The sequence below is a fragment of the Botryllus schlosseri genome, chromosome 15, assembly GCF_051294905.1.
Source record: "Botryllus schlosseri isolate E-star chromosome 15, Bs_hap1, whole genome shotgun sequence".
NCBI classification, from domain to species: Eukaryota; Metazoa; Chordata; class Ascidiacea; order Stolidobranchia; family Styelidae; genus Botryllus; species Botryllus schlosseri.
Genome location: NC_137250.1, coordinates 12,858,109 through 12,881,189, shown reverse-complemented (window position 1 = coordinate 12,881,189; position 23,081 = coordinate 12,858,109). Strand labels below are relative to the sequence as shown.

Genomic DNA, 23,081 nt, shown 5'->3' with positions numbered 1-23,081 from the left:
GTTACTTTGGGACAGTGCCTCCAGTCATCCCAACATTCATGTTGTAGACCACGAAATTAAGTGACAATGCTACTTCTAGAAAATTTCTGAATAGCTATGACTAATTTCGTAACCTTAGGCCATGTCAGAGCCAACAAGACCCACTCGTACGCTTGCTTCATCTTTTCACCACAACGTTCATAGCTTATTCTCACGAATATACACAAAGCTCATACTGTAACTCATTTTTTTCTTGTATATTTATAAACAAGCAATAACTGTATCATTCAGCTATAATATTGCACTGGACATGACGGATATATAAGTTCGTAGCCTGCACACAATGTAATGTATGATATGATGTTTTAAATCTCATACAATTTTGTCAGAAAAAATGAGGTACGCCAGAGAAAATTGACATGCTGACGGTACTGAGTAAAACAATTCAATGGACGGTTTCGGTATTGTTAATCATAATTTGAACTGATTGTTATCCAACAGTATGATCAATTGATCATTATAGAGGCAAAGGTATCAGGGACATCTAGACTGTATTGACTTTTCACGCGTCAGATTTTGTTAAGTTGAAAAAAATTGATTTTACGAGTGAAATTCTCGTGACTGGGCAAAATTAGCTCTTGTATCACGGTATTTTCGAAATCACTTCTGTTTATATCATTAGTCATTCAGCCAAAACAGAATTATTAGTGCCCCTCTGGGCCTCTTATATATATGAGTGTGTGTGGACCCCCAGGCTGAGAGCTTCTTTAATGAAGGATATTAGATAGGGACATGAATGTTTGTTCAACATACTCGATGGCTATGGCGATGATGAGGTTTTTTATTTAAATCTGATGTGATAAGTCGGGCAGAAAATCTAATTACAGTGGAGTGACATTACTATCAGCTGCTTACAATATGCTCATGTGAAGAGCCTATAGCACAAAATTGAGGCTAAGCTTGAAACTGGATCTGTCAGGGGCATGTTTATGACATGATCACGCACAGTACACAGCTCTGTATAGGATCTATGAAATATGAAGGAATTGCTATATGTAATGTACCATCATTATAGGCATCACATAGTTTATCCGGGCAGAAATACCCTCATTAACTGGCATTAGGGCGATTTTTAACAGTGCAAGAACAAGAGTTTAGAAAATAATTTCATTAATTGCAGTCACACTCGGACTGAATAGTAAAGAGTACTAAACTGAAATATCTTAAATTTCGGTAGGCATCGTGTCGTAAATTCAATGGCGGAAATATACTAGATTGAAAATGACCAACAAATCGAGGCAAAGTAAATATCGCCTCTCTTTTCAGTTCACCAGCAAAATTCCAAGAACTTTTCACAAAACATAAACAGTAGATGTAGAAAAATATATGCATCCTATACAGAATGCCTATCCTTGTCTTCTGTCTACCCTTTCACTTCTTTCAATTTTCCGGAAGGCTTTTTCAGCTCAATTGAATACTTGAGAACTTTAGATGTAAATCTTAAAAAGAAGATATTTTCATTGAATACGTGACAAATATAAATCGGTGTAAAGCTTGAATAAACGCAAGCGCGGTGCTGAAAGCACATCGCCTGAATACGTCCAGCCTGGTCTGGCCCTTTCTAATCATTACATTCTACTGTATCTTGACATCAGAGTTGGATCAATTACTATATTTTAATTCAATTACAATTACTTCCTTGCATGTCTCAATTACATTACAATTACAATTACTCAATGCTAAAAAATATCAAATTACAATTACTGTTAAAAATGTAATATATTACAATTTTAATTACAATTACTTTTAAACAGGCAATTGATTCAGTAAAGAGGTGTTCTTTGATAACCGTAGTGACGAAATTAGCAACAATCTCAAGCCATTCATGTTTAATTCCTGATATGTAGAATACCCTTTAATTAAAAATAACTCGAACGTAATCAAACTATTCCTTATCCTGAGTACTGAACACTACAAGCACAGAAAAATGTTTCAAACGACTATTAAGAACCAAAGGTTTGAGCGACTAATAGCGAATAGGCTACAGGACAGTCAATGAAATGTAATCAAACGATTAGGCTACTCATAGCTGAGTCAGGATAATGAAATGTAATTGGTAAGGCGATAAGGATGATACCGATTAGATGTGTAAAATTAAAATAAATGGGAAAGGAAAGAACTTCCTGATAACTAAGAATTACAATATTTTGGTTTGCATTTACATTTTCACTTGCTCGGAAACTGTTAGATTGCATTTGATGAACATTAGGGTGCGAAAAGTTTCTGGCCCCAGTAAATTTGGCCAAGATTGAAGGTAAGATTGGGATAACATCTCTACAAATGCGCGATCAAGTTTGATGAAGCCGTGGTTGGAAACTTGAATTTTTGTTGTTACTATTGTTGCAACAAGCCTCGGTACTGGTCAGAGTTTAAAAAACTTTTACGGTGGTGTAGGAAATGGTTCAGCACAGGTTTCAGAAGAGTTTGTTTGTTGTTCATCGATTTTGGAAATATTAAGATTTAGTTTAGTCCACTGGTTCTCTAACTTTTTTAGACACGCCCCCGTTTATGACAGTGAATATTTCGTGGCCCCTTATCGTCATAGCACACAATGAAACCAGAAAGTTAGCAATCCTTACTTATAGTTTGATGGTATGGAAGGTTATGATTGTTGATGAGAGAATTCTCCAACGCGCAATTCAGACTATACACCGAGCAACAACCATAAAATGGGCCAAGCGCTGAAAAGATTTCAGTTCACTGGAGCGTCGCGCCCCGTTCAGATGCTTTCACGCCGCCCAAGGGGCACGCCCCCAGTCTGAGAACCACTGGTTTAGCCTATATTGTAATGCACAAAGTTTTCTGCTGCTACTGAAGTATGGGAAACAGTTTAGCATGACTGAATTATCTAGTTATAACGCAGCACGCATAGAACAACGATGTAAATAGGCTAATTATTACATGTGGTGACTGTCTACTAAGGCCTTAAGGCCCCTCGTCGTCATCCTGGTTCGTACCGGATTTTCAGTGGTGCGACGAATAAATGATTGATTAAATGATTATTTTATGTTGTGATTGTCAGGTTTCCATGAAAATGTAATTGAGATTGTAATTGAGCAAAATTTTGATCAAATTACAATTACACAAAATAGAAATGCTTACAATTACAATTACATGAAAAAATGTAAATAATTACATTCAGCTCAATTACAAATTACAATTGATCCAACTCTGCTTGACATTGTCATATTTTCCTCCCTCGGCGGGTAAAACAGCAAGCCTGTGCTTGCATATAATCTAATAGTATATAGTAACAAAATCTACCTCGAAAATTTGTTATCAAATTCCAAAACATATATTCCAGAAGCTTTTGCAGAAATTTCTCCCTGAACGGGATTGATGTGCGAGTCACACCGGCGTTTTACGATTAAAACTACCCTCTCTGCCGCCTGAAACACAGCAAGTCATGGGTATGTCACAATATTGAGGCTTTTATCACATTACCTCAGAATTTTCATACGAAACTCCAAAATCAATATTTTTATCGGTGCAAAACTTCCATGAAATCACAGTGTTTTCGTCTGTGACGTCGTAGGGGAGATTTAACGCATCGCCGGCAGATATCGTAACCTCGTTTTCAAAATAGTGATCATTTTCATCGCTCGGAATGCTTGAAATACTGTCACTGAAAAATAGCAATTAAAATACGAATATATATCTCCTAAGGTTAGATAAACTCAGTATATCGAAAATGATAAGGCAAATCATGAATGCTTGCGTAAATTCTTGACACAATGTTTGACTACGCTTATGAGACATGCACGGAATATACCAACAATTTCGAGAATTGTAATGCAGCTCAGTCACGATTTTCACATCATAATCGAACTGCAGAGTGTGACCAGTGAATAGTTTTGGGGTCAAGTGTAGAATACGGCCACCGCGAGAAGTGATCCCCATGACCTTTACCGATCAGTGTTTCACATTAAAACAATGAATGCTTCCCATGAACACGTCAAAATAAATTGTTTTTGCCTGTGTGGAGAGACTGATATTAGGGCTGGCGGGGGGGGGGGGTTATTACGGTACGGGGATGTTAGGGTTAGCAAGGTGGACATTAGGGTTGGGGGTGGGGGATATTGGGGTTGGGGACGGGAATATTAGGGTTGGGGTAGGGGGGATATTAGGGTTGGGGGAATATTAGGGTTGGGGTAGGGGGGATATTAGGGTTGGCGGAGGGGGATATTAGGGTTAGGTTAGGGGTAATATTAGGGTTGAGGGACGGGGATATTAGGGGTAATATTAGGGTTGGGTAGGTGGGTATTAGGGTTAGGTTAGGGGACGGGGATATTACGGTTGGGTTAGGGGGAATATTAGGGTTGGGTAAGGGGCAGTATTAGGGTTAGGTTAGGGGTAATATTAGGATTGGCGTGACCCCTAACCTAACCCTAATATCACCCCTAACCTAGCCCTAATATTACCCCTAACCTAACCCTAATATCCCCTAACCCAGCCCTAATTTCCCCGTCCCCCAACCCTAATTTCCCCGTCCCCCAACCCTAATATTACCCCTAACCTAACCCTAATATTACCCCTAACCTAACCCTAATATCACCCCTAACCTAGCCCTAATATTACCCCTAACCTAACCCTAATATCCCCTAACCCAGCCCTAATTTCCCCGTCCCCCAACCCTAATATGACCCCTAACCTAACCCTAATATTACCCCTAACCTAACCCTAATATCCCCTAACCCAACCCTAATTTCCCCGTCCCCCAACCTTAATATTACCCCTAACCTAACCCTAATATTACCCCTTACCTAACCCTAATATTGCCCCTAACCTAACCCTCATATTCCCCCGAACCTAATATTACCCCTAACCTAACCCTAATATTACCCCTAACCTAACCCTAATATTGCCCCTAACCTAACCCTAATATCCCCCCGTCCCCCAACCCTAATATCCGTCTCTACACAGGCAAAAAAAAATTGACGTGTTCATGGGAAGCATTTATTGATGTCATGTGAAACACTAAGAGTTTTGAGATGTTCATGTGCAGCATTAATCGGTGATGGTCATGGGGGTCACTTTCTCGAGGTGGCCGTATTCTACACCTGACCCTAGTTTTGTCCCCTCACATTTCAAATAGTATCCAATTTTGAAAATAGCAGTCATCGCACTGATCACTACGGTTTCGTAGAATGTTCAGTAAAAGATAACTTTCCCCATGAAACTACTAAACTGACGTTAACACAAAGAAGGGATTCTGGAAAAGGATTTTGCACGTAAATATCGTTGAAAAAAATAAATATTCATCGGGACCACGAACGGCGGCTAATTTGCAACAAGATAAGACGAACATTGAACATAGAACACTGCACGTTACCTCGAGTGTTCACCGAAATTAGAATTCGCCGTATGATAGATCGAAGAATTCTCAAGAACGGAACTTGATATCTGTTCCTCGGTCTTTGATATCTCATCATCACTGATATTGTCAAAGTCTTCGTCGTTTAAGGAAACATTGCTGCTTGTGGCTGTATTGGATCTGAACGGCGACTTGCTTGGCGACAGGGAGACACCGGTCAATGTTTTAACTTCTGAAACGAATATATGCCATTGACAGGATTGAACTTCAATCTGCTAATTTTTGCAGCTCATAAAAGGATGATAATAACCAACCGGTATCCACACCAGTGGTTCTGAAACCCTTAGGGGTCGTGAAAGCATCTGAAGGGTAGCGCAAAGCTGTGTTCAACTGGAAAATTTACCTCTAATTCATAGTTTTTTCTCTCCATGGCAACAAACTATCCCTTGGGATTTCGAGCATTCTGGTTCAATTTTGACACATGGCGATAAGGGGGCAGTGTTGGGATGACTCGAGTCATGACTCGACTCGAGTCAACTTTTTCGGATAACTTGACTTGACTCGAGTCACTTTGGAAAACTGACTTGACTTGACTCGGAGCTTCAGAAGTGTGCATTGACTCGTGACTCGGAGTAAAATTTACGAGTAAATTTCAAGTCATCCAGTAAACGCTGTTGAATAAATTATTGTGTCTTGTGTATGTTCGGATTGTTCGAGATACGCCGGTGTCACTTGTGAGAGCACCCAGTCATTCACTGATTCTACGCTATACTGATTCTCCATTGTTACATCACAAATAAATCGACCACAAACTAAACGATCACAGCCTACGTTGTCAAAGTAGTAGTAGAAGATTAATCTAAATAGCAAAGTGTCTCTGTTTCTTAGACGGCTCAATGCTTACGTTGCCCAGTGCTCACATTTACCAAACCTTTTGTATGATTTAAATCGAACAAATATGGTTTGTGCGTGTATATTCTGACGGATGGGTAGATGGGTAGTGTAGGCTATTGTACCATATCAATTTGTTTCAACTTCTCGAAGCTTCGCATTAGGTCCTATATTTTGGCTGATAAGAACTGACTGTAGCATGTAGATTGTAGATGAGCAGTTCCTCTCGTATTTTATTAGCAGTTATACGTGTGCGTGAGGGGATGGAACGTCTTTTTGCATGTATACTTAACTAAATATTCGTTATTTAATTCAAGATAAATGATCAATTAATCTGTCTTTCACACAGCTCGCGGAATGTAATGACTTTGAATCATCACTTATACTTCAAAAATTCAATCTGACTTGAATTGTGACTTGACTCATGACTTGACTTGACTTGACTTGACTCGAGTCACCTCCAAAAAACGAGTGACTTGACTTGACTCGAGTCACCTCCAAAAATCGATTGACTTGACTCGAGTCAAAATCTGCAATGACTCGAGATGACTCGTGACTCGGAGGTAGTGACTTGATCCCAACACTGTAAGGGGGAGGGGGCGAAATATTTCACTATCATAAAGGGGGCGTGTCTAAAGAAGTTTGAGAACCACTGGACCAGACTGTTCAAAGACATGCAGAATATATTCACAAAAAAGAATAATTTTCACAGTACTTTAGCAGTGTATTTCCAATACTCATAAGATAAGAAACATAGCGTCAATCAACTGTATTCTATTCACAACACGCACTCACCATTGGAATTCCTGTGTCTTTCCAGACATCCAAGACAGCATCTTTCAAGTTTCCCATCCGCCGATTTGATCCATTGCTTTGAACATTTCTTACAGAAAATCTTCCCACATACCCTGCAAAATAGTTTCAGTTAAGTTAGACAAACGACGCATTTTTTCGAATCACAGTCACTGATTAGGAGTTATAGCTGAAATATCTCGCCTCTTTTTTGCAATCAGGATAAAATATGGGTTTTTTGGTTAAAGTATGTTACATATCATTGACGATATTCGTATCAGCACAAAATTTTGATATCACTCGTACTCTATCATGTCTGGTACCTGCAATGGTGCTTCCGCACGATGATGCTGAACTCGACACCGCAATGCAGACAAAATCTCGCTTCCTGATCTTCCATCCATCTGGCTTCCGTGTCGTCGCCGTCTTCCTGAAGCTTTTGAAAGTACTTGAGCTCATCTAATTCCTTCCACAGAGCGTCTTTCTCTCTGTGAAGGCCAATCAATTGATCAAAAAAAGCGGCATAGCAATCGGCTGTCGGTGGCACGCACAATACTCTTTATCTAGGTGAATTATATCATTGCACAATGCACAGGGTTTGCGTAGTAATTTGCACAGAGGTGATCAATAACGTAGCACTATTGCGTCTTTGGAGTACGAAATTACTTACTACTCGATCAGGTCACAGACACAGTATGTCTGACTAAATACTACAAATGCACCACTGAAAATACGAATCAAGAAGTCAATAACATGCGCACAAACTGTTTTTAAGTTCGTAAATGAACACTGAACAGCTACAATCAATATGTAAACAAATATCAACACTCAACAGCTACCATTTCTACCATCAGCACTCATTCGGGGAAAATGTTTTTAAATTTGAAATCATTAGATTTTCATAATATTACCATCATCAACAGGAATTGGGGTTACGGTGATGAATTTAAAGAATTGCTTATTATACAGTAGCTTGGCAACAGTCAAAAGCATCTCCACTAACTGGACAAGCTGAATGAGTTTGGCTTTGAGTTCCTCGGATATCGCTTCGTTGTCGGCCATCTCCGCCTTCATTTTCTCCTCACGCTCCATACCGCATGAGATTTCTTTCCTCAACTAAATTGAAAATTTACATTCAGGCATAGGGAATGATTCGATGGTAAAACGGCGACTTCATTTTGTAGTTTTGTGCTACGTGCCAATCTCAAGCCTTCGCAAATACCTCCAACGACAGAACCCTTTCCGATTCCAGTTTCTCTGCGATTGAAATCAACTCTTGTTCCGTTTCGTTAAGAGATTTTTCAAATTCTTTACTTTCTGCAGCAACCTTTCGGAGGCTCGATTCGATCTCGTCGTAATTCCGCGACTTATTCAGCAACGAGGCATTTTCCAGCTGAAAGATTTGCTCAAATGTGGTCAAAGTAGTCTGCATTGCTACTCATGTAGAAGTAGCACCGTGAATTTCAAGTAGAAGCAGTGATTTCCAAGACATGTCAAAACTATATCAAGTGCGAGTAGAAAATTAATAGTCTTGCAATCAGTAATGTAGGAATGTAGATTTGGCCGAGGGCTCACACGCTTTTTGCAGTTAAATTCGCAACACATATCGCGAGTCACGATTTTTGATGACTGGACTTGACTAGAGTCATTTTTTCAAATATGTAAAATGACTCAACTTGAGTCATAGTGCATGACTCAAACCAAGTCACATGACTCGAGAGTAGGACAGCCAAAACATATTTTTCATTGTAACTTCGAAGAATAGTAAAGTCACCACATGATTGGTATTTCGACTTTCTGTCCTGTTACTTGGAAAATAGGGCCAGAAACTGTTAGGACTGAGGAAAATTTCAATATTATGAATGCGAGCCATTGTATATCACTCGAGCAATATTGTGGTAAAATAAGTGTGAAAAATGTGTCTTAAGCCGGATTGAACTCAAAACTTAACAGTGAACACAATGACTTGGAGTCAGACTTGAGTCAAAATGCTATGACTTAGTCTCGACACTCTACTGACTAGGACTCGGACTTGGCTAGGTGGTGAATTAAAAATGACTCGACTTGACAAAATTGAGATGGACTTATGACTCAGAACTGTGTGACTTGGTTACAATCCTGAAGGACACTACACACTGAAAATATATTTTTAGTTAACATGATACGGGGGGCTGGGGGGGGGGGCTATTTCATGCGGTTTTCGTGACGACTTCACTAACGAAAGTGAAGCTAACTCACTCTACTCACGTTACTTTGCAAAATACAAACTGTAAAAAGAAATCAGAAGTGTAAGTAGTCTTACACATATAACAACTTGACTAGGTGATGAAAGTAATCAAAAAAAATTGCAGTGCTACTTCATTACCGACCAGTTCTGGATTTGCTCAAATAAAAACAAAGCTACAGATGCCCAAGCCACTTGCATACCTTTAGATCGTCAAGTTTCTTTTCGAGAGAGGAGACCATTCTTTTACGGCTTTCGTTTTCTCCGGACAATTCCTCGTATTTCTTTTCCGCAGCCAGCTTTTCCTTTTCGATCCGTGCTTGGATAGCGTTGATTTGGGACTCGGCAGATTCGTGGTCTTTCTTGGCGAGATTTTCTGAAAGAAGTGATTTGCCAGTTGAAATAGATTAGTACCTATCAAATAGGCAAATGTTATAGTCAAAGGTTGTCAGAAGTAGAAGTAACGTCACTAGAGTACAGGTACAAGTATAAGAGTGAGTACTCCAGGCCTAGTTTTGCATGAGGAACTGAAACTGTAAGTAGAATCAGTCTACAATGATAAGAACTTGAGTAAATAGTGAAAGTAGAATAAACCTAGTAGAGCACTTTGAAAAGTTACAGACCACCTCTCATTTATAGGTGAGGGGGAGGCACATAAACTAGATAGTATTTTATTCACAATTTTACTATTGTGGTGCCATAGAGATTGTGACTAGCGTTGGGATCCCGGGATCCCGGGAATTGAAGCAATCCCGATCCCGGGATCAATCCCGATGAAATCCCGGGATTTGTAAACAGCATCTACCAAGGCTTACGTAGCGCCATATCTCTTATTTTGGTAATAAAGCAGTGTCACAAACTCGGCTGATTGTCTAAAACAGTGGTCTCAAACATGCGGCCCGCAAGAACATTTTCTGCAGCCTGCGTCACAGCGTCAGCATTTTGAAATTTCAAGTTCCGCCAATATTTAACTGGAAATTTCTTATTTCGGATTTGACAACGTAAAATTCACTCTAAAGCCACTCCAAACACCCGAATCGCTCTCACGTGTCATATGTCCGATGGCTGCGATCTTTTGGCGCAATAGTTTTTACGTTGATATGATGCAATTGTCGTCTCGTATATGCTGTCTAACGGTGTTGGGATCAAGTCAATACCTTCGAGTCACGAGTTATTTCGAGTCATTACACATTTCGACTCGAGTCAAGTCAAGTCAATCGATTTTCAAAGGGGACTTGAGTCAAGTCAACTCGATTTTTGGAGGTGACTCGAGTCAAGTCGAGTCAAGTTAAGCCAAGTCGAGTCACGAGTCAAGTAACAACTCAAGTCAAGTTGCCTTTTCGAAGTATGAAGCATGATAAAGTCATTGCATTTTGCTAGCTGTCTGAAATACTGATGGGAATGAATATTGATGGGAATGAATTCAAATTTCGTGTGCGTCGTTTTTTAAGGCAACCTAACGATTTAATAACGTAGCCAGCAAGATTCAGGAAAAAAAGGTAATTTTTGAAAAGCCCTATTGTGTAGCTTGTATGTGTATTTTAATACTTTTCCAATCCCGGGATTTCAAATTTGATCCCGAAGTCCCAACCCTAATTGTGACATTAAGTATAACTTAATCTTATTGCATGAGTCTCCGGCTGTATCGAAGATGCGACATGTTAAAAACATAGCAACCAATTTCAAAAAAATGTTACATTACCATTCAGTGTTTGGTATTGTTTTTCCGTTTTTTCAAAGCCACCCGTAAGACCGGCGATGACGGCGGAAAGTTGTGAATTTTTTTGACTTTCTTCGTGAACTTTGCTTTTTTCAAGCGCAAGCTCTTGGTGGATTGCGTCCTGAAATAGGATATCCATGGACGTTACAAAACCTGTCAAGTCACAGATTTATTATCAAGAGGACGTAGTTGTGGGTGTCATAATTGTACTGCAACTGCTGTTATTGTTATTATTATATAATCACTATTAGGTAACAAAATCAAGGATCAGTACCTGTGCATACTGCATAGCAATCATTCAAGGTCTCATTACTTAACTACTAAACCAGAATAATCATTTTACCGCTTTGGCTTCACAAGGGAAAGCTGATTGAATAATGAACAATATAAAAATATAACAACATTGTTATTTCAGAGTCAAATTCCAGCTATGCACGTTCACTACGGTAGTCAAAAACGATATCATTTTCCGTTAGCACCTACGAATTATGATTGATACCGACATTTTTCAAAACGAAATTATCTAGATGAGTATGTGAAAGTGACATTAACCTTTTCCTGCTGCAATATCTTCACAGAAGATGACAATTCGTCAACGCGGTTCGACTGCTGTTCCGACAGCAAGGCACGGCTCTGGATCTTTAATAAAAATTATACGACTTCAAGTATTCGAATATCAATCATTATGAAGTCATATATGATGTTCAAATATATGTACCTTGTAAGTAACTATAAGGAAAATATTGCCAGTTAACCTATAATACGCTAAAATTAATGTTGTGCCAGAGCTGTTTTACAGTGCTTTGTGACAATGCATCGTACCGATTTCACAGAAATGCCTTAAACATCCGTAGTTGCGCATCTTTGGTCACCAAATGGAAAGAATCAGAAGTATGTACCGTACTGAAACTCTTGCAATATATGGAGTTTCTAGAACAGGTAATGATTTCAAAACAATATAATGACATTTTACCGGGAATAGTGCATTGTATATCATTCTATCACAACAGATGGTATTCTAGTCAGTAAGTCATCTAGGCATGAAAGATTTTTAACCTTTCTTAAATTTGGTTCAGAGTACTAATGTGCCCGATTCTGATAAGTCTAAGGGTTAAAACTTATTTGAAACCAATATCGAAGTTTAGAAGGCTGGTTATCAACATGATTATACTTGTAAACAGAAGCATGATTTTAAACTCACATCGGATCTCAATTCATCCACTTGCTCCTTCAATCCCTGATTTTCTTGAAGGCATTTACCATGAAGATTCTCATCTTCCAGGATTCGGTTTTCTAATCGAGCTATCGTGTCCTGCAGCGTTCTGATTGACGATTGCTGCGCTTCAACGTTTTCACTTTCCCACTGTGCGTTCCTGTGAACCGTAAGATTCATTCTGAAATCTAATATCTACAGATGTAGATATAGGCCTGTACCAGCTGTTCCTTTCATTGTCTACTTCAGCTCGAACTATCCGGGTAACACTAACATGTATTCTAAATTGCTACTTCTCATAATAGAGTAGAAATCCATGGTATTACTTCTACTCTCGTGTCTGGATCAGTAAACAACCAGTTACTTCACTGAGAAATGGCTAGTTGAACAGTTAGGATAATAATGGATTGAGAACTGAGAATAGTATTGACTCATGAATTTGAAATAGAGAATTTCTACAAAACAACTGTACAAACCACAATCATAATTATAACCAGTTATTACGTATGACGCTACAATTTTATGAATAAATTTCAAACTCAACAGTGGGAGTAAACCATATCTTCACACTTCATTAATTCACACTTTAGCTCAATATCATACCTAATCTGGTATGTTCATTTCACTCTTTTGGTATTCTGTAATTGATGTATAATTGATGAAGACAATCACGCACGGCAGTGGAAGAAGTGAGGTTGGAAGCATGCAGTTATATTACTTAGAAACTGATCGATAATTATTTCAATTACCGGAGTTATCGAGATATTCTAACCAAACCTCCCATACTGTGCTACGAGTTACAAGCGGTCCGTACATTGAATTAGAATTTGTGAAGAGCTATTCAACTGTTAAACTATAACCAGTACTATTAATTACGATGGATCATTATGTTACTGCAAAGAAATCATTGCGGGAAATAAGGCCAGTTGCATTATTATCAGATGGCAGACTGCATCAGGTATCAAGCTTAAAAATGCAGAGAATGTTAATGGAATGAGGGGAAAGCGTAGAAGGGTTCTTTCATGAAAGATACCCTATTCCATTAAGTACTATTTTCATTATTGAAGGAATGTTAGGATGGAAACAATTGTAAGAACGTCACAGAGACGCATAAAACATGAACTTGAGACAATAATTTGATATACGGGGCTAAAACGGATTGGGAAAGAATCGTTACCATTTGTAGCTTCACGGAAATTCACCGGAACACCATAAATTATTCAACACTTGCATGTTAGGATGTAAATGCAGGCAAGAGTTTCAAGAGAATATGCAGTTTGTGGGATGCTGAATGTCCTCCGACGTTTCAAATCCATAGAAACATTCTTAGATAGTATTATTAATCGACACTTTTAGTGCGGTGTCACCATCTGTCAGAAGCAAAGTAGTTTACCAACTGCTACACAGGAAATAAGAGACAAATCTATCAATTCAAGTCAAGCATGCGGGATTACTTACGAATTTCCTACAATTGCATATGGATCTTTCCAATATGACAATGTGGTTATAAACGATGTTATTGAAATATAACCCAAGTACAAAGGTGATGAAAGTCCCTATAAATGATCAAACTCGGTTTGGACACAGTTCTTGCAAAATACATCTCTGTGACTAATAATGTCATCCCATATTCAGTGTCATCCCATATACAGCTAGCAGTATCAATAAATCAGGAGTGCAGAGAAGCATAATTTCTATTGATGCATTTCAGCAACAGCAGATTGCTCAAAACTCTTATTCCTCGTATTGGATGAAGTAAAAGTCTACGGAAACGTGCGCCACCCCGAATCCCACCACAAAAACAAAACAGCCTCAGGTATTGATTTGTATGATTTGTTCTTTTATTTCAATCCAACAAAAGGCAAAGAGTCTTCAGACACAACTGCAATCAATAGATGGACTGCCTTTAGTCAAACAAAGCTACAATTCAAGTCGTTTAGTAATTGGCGACACGTTAACAACATAGTATGTAAACACCAACGTTACATCTCATTGAGGGTGAAGAGCATTTGTAATTTCATGTGGGCAACCAAGGCTGTCAGTAAGTAATTCTTGAAATATACTTAATAATAAGTTACTTCTGCCGATGTTATGGACCGGAGGCGATTGTGACGCAGAATTCTAAAAGCATGGCAGATTGACAGCTATGACAAGACTTCAACAAAGAAGTGACACACTATATGGATTTTTTGCAATCCAACCCTAGTGAGTTATCTTCTTATGATGGTCACATTGACAATTCGCTTGTACTGATACCTGATTCAATTTATTATTGAAATGAAATCAGTTCACATATGTAAAGGGTGGATCAATTGCTCATTTTAGAAGCGAAGGATTTCAAAGTTGGAAGAGCTTGTGCAAAGCTGCCAAATGATGGCCGTACTTGACTTAGCCGAAACTTTAAACTCAACAAGAAGCACATTATTCTATGATTGGAGTCAAGCTTGAGCAAACACTATCGTGAAATTGTTGACAAACGCCATAAAAGCTGCAATATGAACACGCACAATTGTCATCATGTGATCCATAGCAATGTGACAAGTGAATTATAAAACATACCAAACCCTGATTAAACAGTTATAGGAAGAGAGTGCAACGTAATTTGTCAGTGCATGCAAAAGCGTTCAGAGACAGATTGGTGATCATAAAGCTGGCAAGAACAAATCTATTGCAACTACAAGCACCACTCGTTGATATTAAGATATCAGTCGAGCATTGCTTCCATGAAATGAATTAACCTTGACGAGTAAAACAAATCTCAAACCGGGCACAATTAGCCAGGATACCATTTGCATGGATCAAAGGCAATTTATTGAAGAAATCAATTAGAGTGACAGGTAATTGCTAGGAAAGCATGATCAGTGATCACGTACGATTAACTTCCAGGGCACATTAAAATTGATAAAATCCAAGATAAAATTCAATATAATCAGTTCATCAAGCATACCGAAATCGTTGATTTGGCAAGCAATCGGTCAGCTCGTCAACAGTCAGGGCCTGGTATCAATCTCATTACTACATACTAGTTAGTATTAGGAATTGAGCTACGCAGAAAGTGGTACCAAGGGGCTTTATTACAGTACAATTACAAGAATCCAAACACTATCTGTGGTTATGTGAGTGAGAGGGACCTGTATTTTTGTACCTGTACAAAGACACAAGCGCCACATGGAAAGTAATTCTGGTAATATACCGCTACTCAATTCTAATTGCTACAATCAGTACGCGGTCTTCTGCATCCAGCGTAGCTATTTACGTGGTTCAAACACACCCACTACACCAGCACATCAGACTAGACTGATCACAGTATCGAGAAAACGAATTCACAGTAAGCACGAAAGAACGTCGCAGTGAATCGCTAAGTGGCTTGCATAAAAGAAAAGATATGACGTACACTTGCAAAATGAAAAAAAAATATTGAGTACTAGTCAGAAATTTCACGGCAAGTATCGACGTTATTGGGTTTCAAGAGGCGTTTGAAACAGCAGTACCGGCAGTGGAATAAGTAGCACGCTGCTGTATGAGACTAGGTAATGGGGCAATGGAAAATTAAAAAAAAAATCGATTCTTTCCACGCCAATCAACCTTCGTACCTTTCGTAGTATTGCTGCTCGAGATCGGCACATTTTAGTTTAAACGACTTCAAGTCCGTGTCTTTGATGTCGTTCTTCTGCCGTAAAAACACAATCTCCTCCCGGAAAGCTTTGCTAGCAGTTTCGGATTCTTCGACGGCGGTTTGCAAGCGAATGTTGGATTCTTTCAGTTCCACGTTTTCTTTTTGAAGGTTGCTTAAGTCCGTCTCGTGTTTCAGCTATGACAGAAAAAAATAAATAAGAGTGATACGTGGCAGATTGGGTGGAAAAGCCAGGAGCTAAAATCCCTCATCCCAAAAAAATATCAACTTGAGATTGTGACATCATCTGTTGCCACCTCTTCACAATAGATTATTGATGTCAGGTCATTGTCTATCTACGTAGGCTGCCAATAGATCACCACCAGTTCCAGTTCCAACAAATTGATTTTGTTCACAGGCGTCTATTTCTGCAGTTTTCGGAGCACAAAAGAATGTCTAGCTCTATTTTATTTGCCAAGTCCATCAATTTTGAATGGTTATAGCAAGTGGGATCGTCAGAACACGACAGATGGCGGCAGATGTAATTCTGTAACTTTGAATATTATCTGCAGCAATGGATCAGAACAAACCAGTTTTCTAACCAACTCATTCTAAACAATATAGCAGTGGTGTGCCTAGGAAATTGCTATATCTACTTGAGATAATATTACAACAGAGCTTGGGTTATGGGTACTATTTCAGCATAACCAATGTGCAACCCAGAAACGCACCTTGGCAGACGGCTACCACTACTACCTAAAGTTCACTAGATTTCACTGAGGTTCAACTTTCAACGCATGAAACGAGCATTTCTTCGAATAGTAACAGGAGTACATTGATGAAATCACGTTTTCATTCATTCACGATCATTGCCGCCATACCCGATGAAGGATTATTAAATCCAAGGAAATGGTGCATTAAACGAACTGTGTAACAATGCTTACCTTCATATTTTGCAGTTCCTTATTGACTACGACAAGTTGTTCCCTCATCGTATTGACATCGATTATCGCGTCATCCCGTTCCTTGCTGGCTACTTCCAATTTTTCTGATAAAACACAACAGTCAAGAGCACACCAACGTCAGTATTATTGCTGATTCCCACCTGACATTCGGCTACTTTCTAGCGCATCCTCCTCATCGTGAGATTGTTGCAAAAGCCTTTCTTCCCGGAGTGCTGACGAAGTGCGCCACAAATCCGACACTTCCCTCGCTATTTCGGCTATCTTGCTTCCGAAAACTTGAACCTGAATTCAAGATGAAGCCAGTCTAAGAGACGGTAATGGAGTATCACTTCGTAGTATGCGAGCCAATGCATGGACAGAGAAGAGGTCAGAAGCAAAGTACTTCTCCTGTTTCAGAGTTCGTAAGTAGGTTTTGCACGAGTGGTTTCACCTGAGTTACCTACACCTACTTTTTAAGCAGAACCACTTAATTTGTACACTTCATGAGTGTCCTAACAACTGGTCGAAATAGATCCTGTATCACAATTTTTAACGTCACCATCACATGCAATGTAATACTAATAGAACTTCATGATTGAGTGATCACAAAAAGGAATTTTTTCAAACGTGACTCTGCAATCGATGGTAAGTTTGTGACAAACTTGAAGTCGTGGCTCATGACTAGATAAGTGATTTATCCTTACATTTTCATGGAAATCTGAGACCTAGCGCCGTGGTTGATTTGACATGGACACACTTGAGTTGTGACTCACCTTATCATCGGAGGATAAAGCATCAAAATTTTCTTCCGCAAAATGAGAAGGCGCCGCCATCGACAGCCGTTCGATCACAGAATCGACAGCTCTGGCTTCGGATATCCTAACCCTATACTCCCAGTCTTTCTCTCGGCTTTCGTATTTGGCCGCGATCGAAGACTCCAAAGTCTTCTTCTCGGCTTCGATTCTGCTCGGGACAGCGGCCAGGTCACGGCGTAACGCCTGTACGTTATCCTGCAACTGTTGCCTTTCGCTTTGCAGCTGTTTGATTTCCTGCGCCAGCTCAAACTCGCGCTCGGCTGTGCCTTGATAGAGCATGGCGTTCGTGTCGGTGCCGGAGAAACCGCTCGTGATCATAGTCATTCTTGTGGACACGGTCTCTTCCAGAGTACGTTTGTCTTGTTCCAAACTGGCGACTTTCTCTTTCAGTTCCGACGCACTTTGTTCCGTCTCGGCCAGTTGGGATTGGATATGGCCGTATTTCGATTCCCAAGAGTGTTCGCGATTCTGAATTACACAATATCATTCGGTTTCAACGCATTGATATTTAAAAGTTTTTCGGTAGGCTATTACACAGAATGGGAAAGTCAAATACCGGTGATAGTTGCAAAAATTTGGCTTTTGATTAAAAGAAAGTCGAGAAATATAAACGAGCTTTTCGATTTTTTCGGTATTTCATGTGATTGGAAGGTCAGATGACAGTGCTGGTTCCATAAAATTTGATTCTTGATTTTGAAAAAGCTGTGAAATAGACAGATGGGTGATAGCATACGCATATAGGTAACTGTAAATTTTACAGACCACCGCTCGCATGTTAGTTTTCAGCTTTTTCAGAAAATTGGAGAATAATTTGATGTACATGTGGTCTGAAACTCTCAAAGCCACATCGTAAATTTCAATCATTCAAGGTCAGATCAGAGGCACTGGACAATACAGTAACAATGATGCTAATACATGTATTGTGCCCACTCATCTGAAGTATAGGGTGTGCTGATTCTAGATCCATACATCTTATAGCTTATTAGCTATAGAATGCTTTAGAATAAGATTCGGAACACAAATTACACAATCCTCTATTACTTTGAACTAAGTTGACAACAAAGTCTGTCCCAAAAGGCATTGAGTTTTGACTGACGGCCAGCAGATTCCACATAGCAAGATTTTTCTAAAACGCAAGTAACACAAATATGTTGACATCGTTTTACAAACCCAACTAATTCGATAAAACGACAAATTTGAGAAAATGGTCTGCTGTGAATCCGAATCTGAGCGCATACTTGCAACCTGAAATCAATCAAAATTACCACGTCCATGATTGTCGCCAATCAATGCAAAAACGTTCATCAAATTTGATAAAGTGGTCGGATGAACAATATCATGAATGAAAAAAGATGTCAGGATAATCAAAACTTAATGAATGAAAAACAAACCTGAAATTCGGTGGACATTTGTTCCATCGCTCCGAGCAATGTTTGGTTTCTCGACTCCAAGTCCGATATCACTCGAGCCAGGATATCCTGTCTCTCGACCGCCGATTTGGCCGCATTATTCGCCTCGTCCTCGAGCCGTTTCAAGGCATCCTGCGTTGGTACGGATGTTGCCAACATGCGTCGAACACCAAATTGTGAATCGAAACAAACCTCTTGGCGCTGTAGTCGTAGGTCCGATTCGTCCAGCTCTAAAACAAGTTCTTCAACGACATGGTCTGCACTTGCCGCTCCACTGCTCGCGGTAGCTGCAAGTGCAGATTTACATATTAAGAGCAGGTCACTTACTCACAGTGGTGACCAGCAGGAGACCACTGTACCATGTATTCATTCTAAATACACACTGAATTTTGTTGACAGAACTTACTCTCTTGAGCACATGACTGATCACATGTTCATGAACAGTGGATACTCGTGATCCATGATGACATTGCAGACATTATGCAACCATTAGCGCAGACTCGCTATTATCAAAACCATTAACCATTCCAAAACCGTTTACAGAATGTCAACAGTTGGTGTGTAGATCTCTACCAGCCGGTAAGCTCTTCAATTCCGAAACAGATTCGAGATCGCAATTACTGACAGATATGACTCACCTTGGTATTCATTATCACCTCCGTTGAAAACTTGCACACTTTGACCTTCGCGATTCTGTTGAAGCATTGATACCGACGTAAAATGAGAGATACCGCTTCCAATGCTACCGGATCTTTGATTTCGATCAGTTGGTAATCTCCATTGTTCCGATCCGGAGAGGTGGATTTTGCTGAATCAAAAGAATCCATCTCACAAGAAAATTATCAGATGGCAAGATCAACGTAATTAGCATAAGCAATACATCAGTAAAGCTAACTTTACTATTTACTAACCTACAATACATTTACATCGTCTTACAAGTATTCATACTCAACAATTTTAACAATTATCGTAGTAGCTCACCTTGCAAAAGTAGGCCACGCTGAATCAAGATCATAGCCTTTCGAGATGAGGTCGAAATTGACGGCGTTCAACTCATAAAGTGCGTTGAGAAATACTGCGACCTGTGTGGATCTCATCAAAATGCTCATCGGTTTTAGATAATCGAGGCATTTTCCGCGATTTATCAAACAGTTCTGGAAGCTGTCGGCAAGAGTTTGGTGGACGAGAGAATATCGGATGAGAGCTCTTCCTCGTCCTTGCGCAGTACGTAACTGAAATAAATCAATGAATTTTAGACATAGCCGGGATTATGCCATAACAGAAATTTGCATGCGCAAAATTATAAATTTTGATATTGTAAATTTTACAATCGCCTTGCTGGTAAGCCTATTACTCGTAACTTACACTGAAATTCTATTTGTACCCGTCTACTATCAACGCAGTTATGACTTTCAAAGATGATTCAAGGCATATTAGAACCATTCGAGGAGTTGGGTATCAACAGTTTGACAAACAGTTTAGCAATAGTTTCCGGAGCAACATTGCAGACGTGCAGTAACATTTAGTAGGCTTATTGCAAAACGCACCACTGCGCCATCACAGAATGACAGACAAATTTTTCTATGAGAGTGCGGATAAAATTTTCAACTTTCATACCGTGAAGACTTGCCAATAGCTATTGACTGATCATTGCAAATTGGCTCGACAGCGCTCGTCCAGACAGGGATCAGGTGAAACAAGAAAGAGAGTGAAATTTCATTACCTCTTTATTAGCTCGAACAAACCGAAGTCCTTCCGACAATCCTTTAGCCCGTCTCAAACAGTCATACATCCAATACCAATAATGGCGATCGCCGCCAAGTAACGTTTTTTCCTTGGAGCATATTTGGAGGAGGTATTCCAATTTGACGCACAGCCTGTGCAGAAGATGGTTGTCGTCGGTGATGGGATCACCTGAGTTTGAAAATTCTTGACAAAGGCGAGAAATGACATCTGAAAATGAAGATCATAATTGGAGCTGGGCTTATAAGAGAATTTTCGACCAAGACTTGAGCAGGAATATGACAAATTTTCGCCGATTAACCAGTGTTTCTATCGATTTCAAAATGTGACATATTTCAAGTAGAACTTCTAAAATGACAGTAATGTGCAAAATAACTCTAATATCAACTTGATTTATGTACAAGAAAATAAGACTGCAGCAGAGTAATAGGATAATTCAGGAAACAACTTTTCCTCATTTCACTTGAGTGAACTCCTTGGTAAACAGTTGAAAGGTTTGCAAAATTGTACCAGTAGGCTAACAGGACAGCTGAAACTTATTCATTATGACAGGGAAAAGGGATCAGCGAAACAAAACAAATCGATTATTGACGGAGGTTCTTCAAGTCAATCTGTGCCTAAGTGCTGTACCCAACCAATCCATTTTTAAAACAGAAATAAAATTGATGCTTTTACCTTGAATTTCCGTCAAGATACGTGGGGTGGGTTCTCTCTGCACTGCCTCAGAAGAAATCACCGACCAGATTTCAGACATATCGCAAAAAAGTTTGCGTGAACGAGAATGACAACTGGTACCGTTCACACAGAATCTTGAGGCAAATATATTGGCATGAATTCAACTGTAAACAGTGTAAATGCAAAGCGTTATTTCTTATTTCAATTGTACAGTGAATTTGAATGCACGTATATGGTAGTCAGTCAGTCAGTCATTCATTGATATTCTTATCAATCCAAAAACACCACCAAGATTGCGATAGAACAAAAGATGGTATTCTAATAATCCGTCAGCGTCACTGCAAATACCTGCATTAGCAATCGACAATAAAATTCACATGGTTAGAATTTAAACACATTTTTCCTAAAACAAATCAATATTAAAACGATACTGACGGTACCACGATACCACTCGGCACTCAAACACCACTGCTCACTGCAGATCGCATATTTTTATTAGCTTAAATACTCCCTGCGAGCTGCGGCTGCGACGGACACCGCACTATATACGACTATTATAATCGAGCGCAGAAGCCCTCTCTTAACTACCACGGCTCTGCTCTGACCGCTTTGTATTTCGCATTCTGATGAAGAATAAACAAAAATGGTCTACTCAGCTTCCAGCGTTAGCGAAAGCGATGTGAGCTTACCAAAAGCTCGGCGGGAAAAGCGATCACAGGCCACAGGAGCAGGTCAACCACGATAACTGAAGAAACGAACAAACCACTGAGCTCAGACAAAAACAAAAAACAAAGCCAGAAACTTGAGCGTCGTAAAAGGGTACGTCTAATTTTCAAGTCGCGCACGTTTCTGGTCTTCGAATTCGTATACTGGAGAAAGATGGAGAGCTGTTCTTTCGTTGATCATTAAATACAAAAACCAGTCAAATTCGTTGCCTCAACCATTCACATAATAATAAATCTACATAGATTTGCCAGAAAACAAGAATATCGAACAGCTATCCAACCCAACAGACTGAAAGTTTACACCGTGACCCGCACAACACAGCGTAATAGTGAAGCGTCCGGCTTCTTTATCGGCAGCTCGTGGGGTCGATCCCGGCCGGGTCAGACCAAAGACCTGATTAGTAACACTGGTATCCATGACTTCCCCGCTTGGCATGGCTCATGTATTACTGGAATAGCATGAAGGGGTGGTGCAAGACTTAGAAAGTCGTACAAGGCTATATGTGCACCTCCCTTGTCCAACGGCATATGCACATCATGCACTGATGGTATGCATACGCACAGCTCGTGCGTATGTATATCACGAGTCGGTGTAGGCCTATGCCGCAAAAACATCAATGACAAAAATAAACTACGTCCTTTCCTTTGCGTGCTACAATATATTGTTCAGTATAGCATTTATACGATGTATAAGTAGGCCTATATTTTCAATATTTTAAGAAATTCCCTGCATCGGGAGGTATCCCTCCCTGGTTGGGCATCGCTGAATAGAACACTGCGAGTCGCAACTCCTCCCTACGGGTGGGCACATTGATTCGATGAGTATCAGTACTATACTGTAATCTGAATCCATTGATTCGAGTGAAGTAGGTGATTTTTTCGCGTACCGAAATCATTTATTCCTTGCCACTAATATATTTAATTTATCGCCGAAAATTATTCTTTCGGATGCATTTTCCACTGT

The 23,081-nt window shown here is 39.6% G+C and overlaps 2 protein-coding genes across 3 annotated transcripts in view; one reads left to right on the top strand and one right to left on the bottom strand.

Moving 5' to 3' along the window:
- The window catches only part of LOC145457346 (L-threonine ammonia-lyase-like), a 237,168-nt gene that overhangs the window by 32,455 nt on the left and 181,632 nt on the right, over positions 1 to 23,081 (top strand). The window lies entirely within an intron of this gene.
- Positions 955 to 21,589, bottom strand: LOC145456818 (uncharacterized). The gene is made up of 22 exons (XM_080334936.1): positions 21,393 to 21,589; positions 20,698 to 20,927; positions 19,956 to 20,206; positions 19,613 to 19,782; positions 19,167 to 19,261; positions 18,957 to 19,106; positions 17,524 to 18,033; positions 16,912 to 17,053; positions 16,751 to 16,854; positions 15,787 to 16,004; positions 12,182 to 12,353; positions 11,533 to 11,619; positions 10,963 to 11,101; positions 9,464 to 9,636; positions 8,259 to 8,429; positions 8,040 to 8,152; positions 7,360 to 7,524; positions 7,040 to 7,152; positions 5,372 to 5,585; positions 3,484 to 3,664; positions 3,304 to 3,428; positions 955 to 1,478 (listed from the first exon to the last, which is right to left on the bottom strand). Exons 1-22 carry the CDS (start codon positions 21,469 to 21,471, stop codon positions 1,403 to 1,405), a joined length of 3,678 nt encoding a protein of 1,225 aa, XP_080191062.1. The 5' UTR covers positions 21,472 to 21,589; the 3' UTR covers positions 955 to 1,402.